Source organism: Carettochelys insculpta, chromosome 4, assembly GCF_033958435.1.
Source record: "Carettochelys insculpta isolate YL-2023 chromosome 4, ASM3395843v1, whole genome shotgun sequence".
Taxonomy (NCBI): domain Eukaryota; kingdom Metazoa; phylum Chordata; order Testudines; family Carettochelyidae; genus Carettochelys; species Carettochelys insculpta.
This window is the reverse complement of record NC_134140.1, coordinates 51880844-51892933: the sequence shown is the minus strand read 5'-3', so window position 1 is coordinate 51892933 and position 12090 is coordinate 51880844. Positions and strand designations below refer to the sequence as shown.

Below are 12090 nucleotides of genomic sequence, written 5' to 3'. Positions count from 1 at the left end.
TGCAAACATTTATGCCTTCAGTAGTTCACCCTAATGACTCCAATTCAGCGAAGTATTTAAACATGTATTCAACTTAAATTATGTATCCAAACTGAGTCTTAGGCATGAACTTAAAGTTAAGCATGTCCGTAAGTTATGTGCTAAACAAGCATGAACTGCTGAATCAGGATCCCACTAAGTAAATGCTTAAGTGTTTGCAGTACCAAGCTTTTAAGATTTTTACTGGGCAAATATTTCTCACAGAAGATGTCCTGAACCTCATCTTATAAAAATGTTTTGTTTATTTTTCCATACAAAAGTACATTTAAAAACAAGCATTTGCTAAAAGCAATATAAAACTCTCAAATGCCTATCTTTAATAAAACACAAGTATTTTTGTTTGCCTTTTACATTCTTATACACAGTATTTATGGATATACAAAGTAAAATCAGAAATGGGTGGAACAGGACTATCTGAGACTCAAATTCCTTTTGATATTGCATAATTACAACACCACAGAACACCTTCAAGAAGCAGTGTTCAAAGTTTCAATTTTCAAAATTGTGTTTGATTTGCTCAGTTTACAGTTATTTTCCTATTTTCTCTGCAATAATGCACCAGTTCCCATGATCATAGCAACAATTAATAATATGAAGTTCCGGCACATTCTCTTCCAGTAGACAGCATAACTCTCCTTCACGAAAAACATGATAATACCGCATGAAGGCTTTTGTATCCAGCACATCAACAACCTGGTCTCCAACGGCCATTGCTTCATCCAGAATAGAATCAGTGGAGTCAGTTGTTGAAGTTCTATGGAAGAGTTTGCTAGCAGTAGGCTTACCATCTTCATCTTTACTATAAGCACTGTTGTAGTCCCTGTCTTTCGTAGGACCACTCAGAAAAGCTGTTTCTTCTTTCTTGCTCAGAACTAACCCATCATGTTCTCCATTTAAATCCCTTATTACACCTGAGGATGTCATCCATTGTGTTTTTTTCAGAGGTACATTCTCCATAAACACTTCATCATCATCTAAGCTTTGTCCTTTTAACAGTGGCCCATGGTGACCTAAGTCTAAACTGCAATGTCTTGATGGTTGAATGGATATGGTACTGTTTGCCCATCCTCCTCCATTCTTCAGAGTTTTCATTTTCTCAGTTTGCTTTCTTAAGGATGATTCATCAAGGGATCTTGAGAAAAACCATGAACGAAAAGATCTCCCAAGAGCACTATAGAATTTGTTTTTCTCTTCTTCAGACATGTTCATGCAGCAGGTTTTGGCTAAGCAATAGGAACTTTTTGTATCAAGTTTCTGTTTCAGATTTATTGGGTAACTACATTCAGAGCCTTCCAGTTGCTGTGGGTGTTTCTTAACAATATGTCCAACATCACTCTTGTGTCCAGACTGATTAGGTTCTGAAAGAAGCCGAGAGCACAAGTCCCTATTCCATGGAACAAATACATCTTGTTTTTCAAAGTGACGATTTTTTTGTTCCATAGCCCAAACATAAATCATGATCTGACCTCCAGGTATCAACACCCTTGCCATTTCTTTTATTGCTTTGATTCTTCTTTGTTTAGTTGAGAAATGGTGAATCACTGTGAAGGAAGGAAGGAAAGGCATTTCAGGTGAAATACTGCAATTGTTACACTGTTTATTTTTTAAAATAATCTTCAGTAAATTTACTGCCCCCAAAAGATTTCAACTGATTTGCTGGAAACATAAATCTTCCACCTAGCACAGAAGTGGGCAATAAGGGGCCCATGGGCCAGACACAGTTCATAAAGGTTAGCCTCTGGAGGGTTGCCAGATGCTTTATTTACCTGAGCAGCTGCCAGTATGGCTACTTCCAGCCCCCACTGGTCGCAGTCTGGCTAAAGTATCTGGTGGCAAACTGCAGCAAACTGGAGCTACAAGAGGCCATTTCTGTGCACACTCAGATAAATAAAGCATGCAGCAGCCTGCTAGGGCTAACCCTGGTGAACTACATCCAACCTGTGAGCTGCTTAATTCTCACCCTTTATCTAGCCATAGACAAAGTACAGCAGAAGGTAATAACAGTACGAACCTTCTCCATACTTTCCTACCACCACCCCTTAACTACAGTTGGTCAGAAAACTTTGACAGAACTATTTCCCATCAGAAAATGTAGTTTCATCGAAACAGAAATCATTGGCAACACTGTGTCAATTTTACAGAAATTTCACTTTGAAAAACTGAAAAAAAAATCAAAAAATGTCAAAATGTTCCTTTTCAGTGTTTTCAGAATGAAACATTTTGACTTTTCATTTTCAAATTAATTTTTATTTTAAACTTGTTTGCCTTATAACATTTCACAACACAATCAAAACAAAAACTTTTCAATCAATCCAAACAAACTTTTTTTTCTTTTTTTTCAGAATTTTCCTTTGTGGAGAATTTAGAAATTTTACAGCCTGTGTTCCAAACTGAAACAAATAGCGAAGTATCTGTATCAAATTTCCATCCACTGTCCCATCTAACCTTAATCATGTCCTGAATGGAGAATTTTAAGCCACAAGTGAGTAGCTGAGACTCCCTGACCCATTTAACCACTGCACTCCTACTAACTTAAATGAAAGTATCTCAAACATGCAAAAGTTCTGAGGATGACAACCAAAGATGACTGAATACTAAACTAATATTTCTGAATACTACGTGTTAATTTAGATATATTGAAAGTATGTTTATCCAAAGCCCCAGGTGGATATATAAAGTATCATATGAATTGAACTAATTAACAAAGCTAAAAACATTATAACGCTTCTCCATGAACTCACAGGCCCATTGACTTACTCCCCTCTTTCATAGAAGATGCCTGGAAGAACCAATAAGCTTTTCATCATGGCCTGAAAGCCACCAGTTCCAGGCTCTCACTGATCCAGGAAAGGAAGCAGAAAACACACTCTTGAGAACACCTGACCTTAATTTGAACAAGGGTTCTGGTGGCTCAAGAATCTCATCTGTTCATAGCTGCTAATGGACCACACAGGATAAGAGGCAGACTGAAGTAGGCAACGACCTGAACCACTCAGGGATTTACATGTGAAAGCCAACACTTTAAATTTCATCCAGAAATCGGCTGGTCACAAAATAGAAGATTAATGTGCTTCCTGTTGAGCTACATATTAATTAGAGCTAGCCAAAATTTCTGAACAATTTTAAGGTGTGGCCCTATGTGAACAGCACTGCAACCATACATGCATCTTACTCCAACTAGCTGAGTCTTAACTGGTCAAAAATGTGAAAGTGAGTGTGCAGCCTTCTTGCCAAGTGCATGTGATAAACCCCATTGATGTTAACTGGACAAGTAGGAGCAGCTAAGGACTCACAATTACACCTAGGAACAAACAGTGAGCATGCACCCTCAATCATAGGTTCTACTAGTTCTCCCCCATCCTGTCTGTGCTACCTCATTCTTACCCGGATCAAGGCTCAACCAGCTCACTTTCAGCAAAACCCCAGTTTCTCCAACACTGGGATCAAATGAGATACAGACAGAGCAGAGCGTGTGTCTCACACTTAATACACTTCAAGTCACATATCCTCACGACACCTTCTGGTAAATGGTATCACAGGCAACTGACAGAACTGAAAAAATCAGGATGGCTATCTGATCTTTGTCCACCACCAGTAACAGACAATCAGGCAACACCACCTGTACAGTTCCTGTATGAAAGAGACTCAGATAATGGGTCAAATTCTCTTCATGGCTAAAATGACATAATCTCCTTGCAGCCAATAAGTGGCTCGAAGGCCATACTCAGTTCACAAGGCATATGAACACATGTTCAGTGAATGTGATTCTGCTAGGGCCAGGGTCACCCAAGATCCATTACACACATTTTTTCCAATCTCCAAAAGTGGAACAAAGAGCTTTTATTAGTCTAAAATTTGATGGACATGGGTACACCAAACCTCAGGGCATCTTCTTACTTGCACAAAAATGTGATGAGCACAATTATTCTTGACAGGATAGTAACTGACATAATACATATTATATAAGCAGGCAGCTGTTCGAGATTGATTTGCTATCAGTGGGATTGTGCAGAGACAGCAAAGAGCCGAATCTGGCCTGAATCTCATAAATGAGAAAGTGAAAGCAAAGGGAGGTAAAACCTGTTTGCGTATAAGTTTGCTTCTGAGCATACTGAAGCACGTATTGTGTTTGTGGCATGGCATTTTACTCACCACTTATGGAGTGGTCTTTTTACTTGTAACATAGGGCACGTCTATGATGCAATCGAACACCCATTGCTGGCCCATGACAGCTGACTTTGACTCATAGGACCCCAAAGCCTGGACTCCAGACTGAGCCTCAACATCTGCACTGCTGTTAAAGAGTACACAAGCCTGAGCCCTGTAAGCCTGAGTTAGCTGATTTGGGCCAGCCAAGGGTGTTTAATTATAGTATAGACCAGGGTTTATCAACCTGTGGGTTGGGACCCTAACATGGGTCACCATTACCATTACATTGGGCTGGGTGGCTCCACAGGTGGCTATTAAGAAGCCATTCACACTCCTGAAATGGCAACGAAGGGTCCTGTGGCACCTTATAGACTAACAGAAGAGTTTAGAGCATGAGCTTTCGTGAGTTAACTCACTTCTTCAGATGCAGAAGTGAGTTAACTCACGAAAGCTCATGCTCTAAACTCTTCTGTTAGTCTATAAGGTGCCACAGGACCCTTCGTTGCTGCTACAGATCCAGACTAACACGGCTACCCCTCTGATACTCCTGAAATGGTTCTAAATTTTTTAATTGGATTAACAACAGTCAGGCAGTTAAGCCAATCAATTAAATTGAGAACCATTTCAGCTGCAGGGCAGAGAACTGCATACCTGAGGAGAAGCACCCAGCTCAGGTAAGATGGGGGCCTGAGTCTGAGGTTGGGAGGGAGGGCAGAGGTGATCAGCTCCCTGGCTTCCAGCCTCTACAGAAGATGGGGTTCCCCCCTAGGCCTCAGCAGGGCTCCCACAGCTGGCGCTGCCATCCAGGGCTCTGTCCCAGCTGGTTTCCTACTGCAGGGGTTGGGGGTCCTCCCCATCCCCCACCAGGGTTCTGCCCCAGCTGGCTTCCAGTCACGGGGTCGGGGGTCCCCCAGCCCCAGCCAGCTTCCAGCTGCAGGGATGGGGGGTTTCCACCCCCATACTGGCCAGGGCTCTGGGCCCCAGCCGGCTTCCAGCTGCAGGGGTTTGGGGTTCCCCCCATACCCAAGCAGCTGGCGCTGCCGGCCGGCACTCCACGCCCCAGCTGATTTCCAGCTGCTGGGGTCCCTGTGTCTCCCCAGCTCCCCCCAGCCTGTGAGTGACTCTTAGACTCTAAGTGTGACTCCCCTGGCCCTCTGCAGCCCCTGAGTGAGACACCCTTATCCCCCGAGTGACTCCTACCCTCTGAGTGTGACTCCCCTAGCCCCCTCCAGACCTCTTCAGCTCCTGAGTGTGACTCCCCTAGCCCCCTGAAGCCCTTGAGTGACTCCCTTAGCCTCCTTTGGCCCCCTCCAGCTCCTGAGTGTGACTCTCCTAGCCTCTGAGTGTGACTTCTCTAGCCCTCTGCAGCCCGAGTGACTCCTACCTCCTCTGTGTGACTCCCTTAGACTCCTCTAGCCCCTGAGTGTGATTCTCCTAGCCCCTGGTTGTGGGGTGAGGTGGGGTGGGAGGGGAGGAGCAGTTTGGGGATGAGTGTCTTTCCACCACCACAACTCTGATTAACTATAACAAACGTAGTGTTTTTTTATGAATATATTTCCCATTTGCTATGAAATAACTATTAGGACTATATAAACATGAGGAGGCACAATTTTATATTCTTGCCTCAGGCGCAAAATTAGCTAGTTACAGCTCTGCCTTCCCTTCTCTCCCACACTCCGCATTTTCGAATTGCCTTGGGTCACCACGTCTTCCTGAATTGTCAAAATGGGTCTCTGTCTGGAAAAGGTTGGGAACCGCTGGTATAGACATAACCTTACAGCGATTGACTTGGGTGTCCACTGTTATGGAGTCTGGTCTGAGCCTCTAAGGGTCCTCCCAAAAGGCTACAACTCAGATGGCAACCAAAGCCTTTGATACCATTCCCAGCATACTTTGATTCGGGGTTGGTAGAGAAGGAATTAAAAATTGCTCCTGGAGCCAAGTATGGAGGCTCCTACATGGAGTGATCTGGACAAGCAGTCCTGCAGACCAAAGAAAGGACAGGGCTGCACAGCCACAAGCCAGTTAATGGGCACCAGGAGATGGGGGTAAGATGAAGGGAAGCCCGACCAAAAAAATAAAAGGAGAGCGTTTTGATTTGAGTTGGGAAGCTGAGTGAGAGGCAGCACAGCATAGAAGGTCCCTGCTAAATTCCATCTTCCTCCAGACAGAGGTGTTGCACTGTTCTGAGACTCCAGCTGCAGGGACCAGGTGGCTCTACCATTGCAGTGCCCCACATCCAGACAGAGAGAGAGAGCGAGAAATAGCGTGCTGATCTCGCACTCCCCACCAAAAGCCAGCCAAGACCCAAGGGTGATTCCAAACCAGGGAACCCTCTGAGCCCTAGTGGAGTCAGGAGAGGTTCTCCATCACAGCTGGGGCAGAACCAAGTGATTTTTTTTTTAAGCTGGGCAGCACTACAGCACCTGCAGATGCCATCCAAGGATTCACGACTTCAGCCATGCCATCCACATCAGGAAACCATTGGGGAGGAGGTTGTGAAACTGGGACGTGAGGAATTGGCTTATTTATAAATACTGGTTAATTATTAGTTCGCCTTAATCACTGCCTTCTCCAGATCCCATTTTCCTCTTTCCACTAGAGTTCTCTCCTCTGTTATACTGTTACTTTGGGGTATTATCTCCTTTGCTGGCATTAGATTTAGATGCTTTATAGTCCTCTGCATACTGGGCTTTACCCACACTTTTTCTCAGGCATGGGGAGAAGCCACTCTAAGGTCAGGTCTACACTAAGGGAAAAATTAATTTAAGATACTCACCTCCAGCTACATGAATTGCATAGCTGGAATTGACATATCCTGAATCAATTTTCCTGCCAATCCCACAGCAGGAGGTCGACGGGAGAAACTCCTTTTTCCACCAAGACCTGTGAGATTTTGCCATAGATGTCTGCGGTTTGTTTGCTGCTTTGTAGTTCTGCCACCACAGCTTCATCTCCCCCACTCCCTCTGCCCAGCAATAGGGTCCTGGATCTCCTGTACACTCCATCCCGGATGTTGTCTGTGACCCTGGGAATTCACGGCCAGATGTGCTGCTGACGCGCTGCCTGCTCCGATCACCATGCTAACCAAACAGGAAATGAAATTCAAACTTTCCTGAGCCATTTCCTGAACACCTGGGAAAGCAGCAGAGCTGAAACTAGTGCCCAAAGTGACCACATTGGGGCACTGTGGGATAACTGCAGGAGGCCAAGAACACAATTTCACAACGCCCTGTCCACACTATCCTAAAGTCGACCATGAAAGTCAAATTTAGTATTAAACTTCATGGAAAGCAGGATTACCAAAATCAACCTTAGAAGCCCTTAAAATTGGCAGAACAGATCCTGTAGTGTGGACTTATTGCTAGGAAAATCAACCTAAGTCATCTAAGCTCAACACAATATCCTAGTGAAGATCAGGTCTTACACATGCAAGAGGATATGGGTAATACATTTAAAAATGAAATTCAACAGGACATCAAGCACCTAAATTCCTTAGGTAGTTCTGAACTCTTATCCCATGTCTGCTCCAGAAAAAAAGGTACAATCTTAACACATGCTAGCCGACTCGTAGGTTTTGGTCAGGTTAGTTGGTCCAAGTAGATCCACAGCAGGGGGAAAATGTTTGCCTTAACTAGTTACATGTTTTTAAAACTACAACTTGACTTGTTTACACTAGAATCTTAATACACATCACTTAACATGAGTTAAAAACAAACCTTTTTCCCTGGTATGTACAAAGGCTACACACATATATGGTACAGTGTCATGAAATTAAATGGAATACAAATTTGTTCTTAATTTTCCTACCATAAAACTCTGTTTTATAAGATTTTACAGATAGCTGAGTGGTTTAAAAATAATCACCACAATGAGGAATAAGAGCTAACTGCAAAAACAATCCAAAATATTTCATATTTACTTTGGAAAAGAATAAACATTCTACTGTATTCTCTTACCTCCAATGGAGATGATTGCATTGAAGCACTGATCCCTAAGGGGAAGATTAAGGTTGTCACATACCAAGACTTCACAGCCTTTCTTCCTCGCAATCTTTATCAAAGGTTCACAGTAATCACAGCCCAGATTAAACAGCTGATTGTTGATACTGAGATATTTTCCAGTCCCACATCCTATAAAACAATAAGCTTTATTACAGGAAGCACCCTATTATGAGATTCCTTCATCCCACGGGTCATCCCTTATGGAAAAAGTAAAAACATTTTGTGTTGAAATACTCTCAAAAATCTTTTAATTTTAAAACAATCCTAGAAAATGCAATGATCCTGCTCAATTCCATTGAAATCATTTTGTCCCTCTAAAATTATATATTCATATAATCAGACATGGAACAGTATCTACAACAGCAACAAGAAAGCTTTATAAATTCATGGCACAGAGGTAAGATCATCAATAAACCATGAATAAAACAAAGGACCAAAATTCTCTTCCCTGACACACAATGTATATATTTCGTCAGAATGCAAAAACCCTTTCTATGTCAATAGAAATTCTGCACATGCAGCTATGCCCCATTCCTCCCATACAGCCTAAAAACTGTGCAGTGGAATTCTCTGTGGATGGGCTAGGGAGATAGAAGAGAATGGACTACTGCAACACAGCTGCTACTAGCCCCATCCCTAACGCACCGCCTTCAAGAGGAATGAGGGAGCAAACAAGAGGATCACTGAAGAGTAGTGGCTCCTACAGCCCAGCCCCTGATCTCCAACCTGTAGCCACTGTTGACCTAAATTCCATGCCATATGTACCAGGGTTGCCAGATTTTTGGAAAACTTATGTGGGACAGGCAGCCCCACCCATGGGATCCCCAGCCAGGGCTGCCTGACTCACAAAACATTTCCAAAAACTGGGGCAGGGTGACCTGCAGTCCCATGGTTGGGAGCCGGCTGGGACATGCAGCCCTGCCAACAGCACCAGCCAGGAGATCCCTGGCCAGGGTGATGCGGGGGACCTGCAGCCCCAGCTGGGAACCGTCTGGTGCACCGAGCCCTGTCAGCAGTGCCAGCCGTAGAATCCCCAGCTGGGGGGACACCCCGCAGCCTTGTGGCTGGGGCACTGAGCACACCAGCAGCACCAGCCATGAAATCCCCGCCGAGAGGTTGGGGGTGCAGGTAACCCACGGCTCTGCCTCTGGAAGCTGGCTTGGCACTGAGCCCAGCTGGGGAGGCAGAGGTCCCTGCAGTGGCGCCCAGCGTCTGGGAGCATCTGTGCGCCATCCGCTGTCAGCAGCCTCAGCTGCGGGAACCCTGATCGGGGGTAATTTTCATGACAATTTCTATGTCTCCCATTAAGGCAAAATGTCCAGCTGGACAGTTTTGCATAATACGGGATGCGGGATTGTAGTGGGAATGCGGAACTGTCCCACACATTGCTGGACGTCTGACAACCCTATGTACCACTCTCCCAGAACCTACAAACCATGCTCTCCATGTTGTGCAACATTCCTAGAGCCATGGAGACTTCTGTGATTGCAGAGGAGAAGGAAGGATTTGCCCCCGACTGCTGAATATGGATCTGGAGCACAAACAAGTCAAGGAATTTTAACCTCCAAATGCAGATTTGAAGATGACCAAAATTCATTGGTTTCTATGAAACAAAGAACTATTTCAGTGTTACAGGCGCATCCGTTTTTATTATTGTTTTAATAAGCTACAAGTGCACATTTGTAATTGCAGTGGGCATCTAAAGAACGTGTGTTCCACCTGAAAGTATGTTTAGTAATATTAAAGGATCGATGAGGTTTTAAACTGAAATATCCCAGAATGCTCTTCAATACCATATGCATTACAGGCACTTTTCAAAATCACATCAGAGAACATTCAGTCCTGTTATGGCTCAGTGGTAGAGAATGCTATCTGAAAGTTTACACCCTGGAGGCAGGAGAACAGCTATGCAAAGAGAACCATTTTAGTCTTAGTAATTAAATTTAACGTCCGGAGTTATCTTTAGAAACAGCACTGCAGCCTGCAGCCCCACTGCTTTCATTGAAGGTAATATGCAACATTATCTACAAAGACAGCACAGTAACTGTGAGAGAACAGCAGAACCGCTCAACGTGGTAAAAAAAGAGCAGATTGCTGGTGCAAAAAACCAGTATTATTCCGCAGAATAATGCTCAAGAGAAATGAAAGAGATTAATATATTGAAAGCCATAAATATGTGATGAAACCTTAAGATATGAGTGTTAATAAGACAGTGGGAGTTGTTAAATCAAAATAAAAGTAAAATGGATTATGTTAGTAGCAGGTACACTAAATTAAAATGGAAATTGTGTATATATTGATTAAAATCCTTTAATGCAGTTAACTGAAGGGTAGCTCTTACAGCACTGTTTTTTGTAATCTCAGTGCATACTCTGGAATTAAGAAACCAAAAACACTTTTGCGCTGCAAATAAACTTTTTCCTGTAATAATTGTTAGCCTGACTAGTGAAAAATGGGTGGAGGTTTATGAACTGCTACAATGGCTGGCTATATGAAATTATTTAAGTAAAGAGATAAGAAAAAGTTTAAACAGAAAAAGCCACTCAATGATTTGGTTAACATTAAGATGGTAAAAAAACAGTAATAAGGTTCAGGAAATTAATACACCAAAATTGGAGCTTCAGAAATTAGGCCTTATTGATGGGCTAAATAATTAGAGGATGGCCCAATCCACCAACTACCCTTAAAAAGATGCTTGAGGGAGAAAAAGGAATTTATATTATCACATCAGCTGCAGTGGAAGAATTATCATCATGACATCACACCATAATAGTCTATGAGTAAGGAGTACTACACTCACTTCAACAGTGAAGACCCCACCCAACCTAATACATGCTTAATAATGCTTTGTCTTCCCTCTCTCATGTGTCCCTTTCCATCCCTCATTATCTTTCTTCCGTCCCACGCCCCCACTTCCGCTTTTTACCTGACCCAAGAAATCAACTGTATCTCACAGCTTCAGCATGGTGGTTTGAGACAGCTAATCCAGCTCTTCTCAGTCTCAGAAGCTGGTGTGATGTCCCTAGTCAGAAAGGTGAGACAGGATCCAGAGTAACAGCATGGCTCACTCACCAGCCCAATGCATCCAGCAGTAACTGAGCAGCCCCCATACTTCCTACGGACCTCAACAAAACCTGCATTCCCCTCATATTTACTATGACAGAGTCACAGAATCATAGAACCCTGGAACTGGAGAGGACCTCAAGAGGTCATTGAGACCAGTCCCCTGCTCTCAGGGCAGGACCAAGCACTGTCTAGACCAGGGGTCTGCAACTGAAATTGCAATAAGAGCCATTTTTTCAAATTCAGTTATAAAATCAATCCTTCAAGAGCCGCAATGCACGTGAATACAAGGCAGTCCTTAATAAATAACGTCAAGCCGTGCTTTTTATCACCCGTTTCAAGAACAGCGCACACACAATGATTTATGCCAGTCAGAAAGCTGTTACCCCTATCCCCAGACTTTACCCACCTCAGCCCCCAAATCTGCCCCCTATTCCCCCCATGCCGCAAACTCACCCCCCAGCACCAGGATTAACATCTCTGGGCCCCAACCCCAGACTTAACCCCCTAGCCCCAACCTCCTCCACCCCACCCCCAGGCTTTACCCCTCTGAGCCTTAACCTACACCCCTGGCCCCAGACTTAACCTCTCTGAGCTCCAACCCGCCCCCACCGCCCCCAGCTTAAACCCTCTGAGCCCCAACCTCCCTGCTGCACCCAGAATTAACCCTGCTGAGCCCTTCCCACCAGGCTTAATGCACCTTAGCACATAGTTCTGCCTCAACAGCTGCCTCCCCCTGCAGCTCCCCTCCATCACCTCCTTCTCGGTGCAGCTGCACAGCTCCAGCAGGAGCAGGCTCAGCTGCCCCTTCTCCTCCGCACAGCTTTCATGCCAT

The 12090-nt window shown here is 44.1% G+C and overlaps 1 protein-coding gene across 4 annotated transcripts in view; it reads right to left on the bottom strand.

The window, feature by feature from the left end:
* Positions 1-354: 354 nt before the first annotated feature.
* TRMT9B (tRNA methyltransferase 9B (putative)) overlaps positions 355-12090 on the bottom strand; it is a 38515-nt gene continuing 26779 nt past the window's right edge. The window contains exons 1-4 of one of the 4 annotated variants that reach the window (XM_074992832.1): positions 12012-12073; positions 11119-11214; positions 8148-8321; positions 355-1580 (exon numbers count right to left, since the gene is read on the bottom strand). In XM_074992832.1, coding sequence (XP_074848933.1) covers positions 568-1530 — 963 coding nt within the window. In that variant the 5' untranslated portion in view covers positions 1531-1580; positions 8148-8321; positions 11119-11214; positions 12012-12073 and the 3' untranslated portion in view covers positions 355-567. Of the gene's footprint in view, positions 1581-8147; positions 8322-11118; positions 11215-12011; positions 12077-12090 lie in introns of those variants that run through there. The other 3 variants (XM_074992834.1, XM_074992833.1, XM_074992831.1) reach the window with 3 other exon arrangements.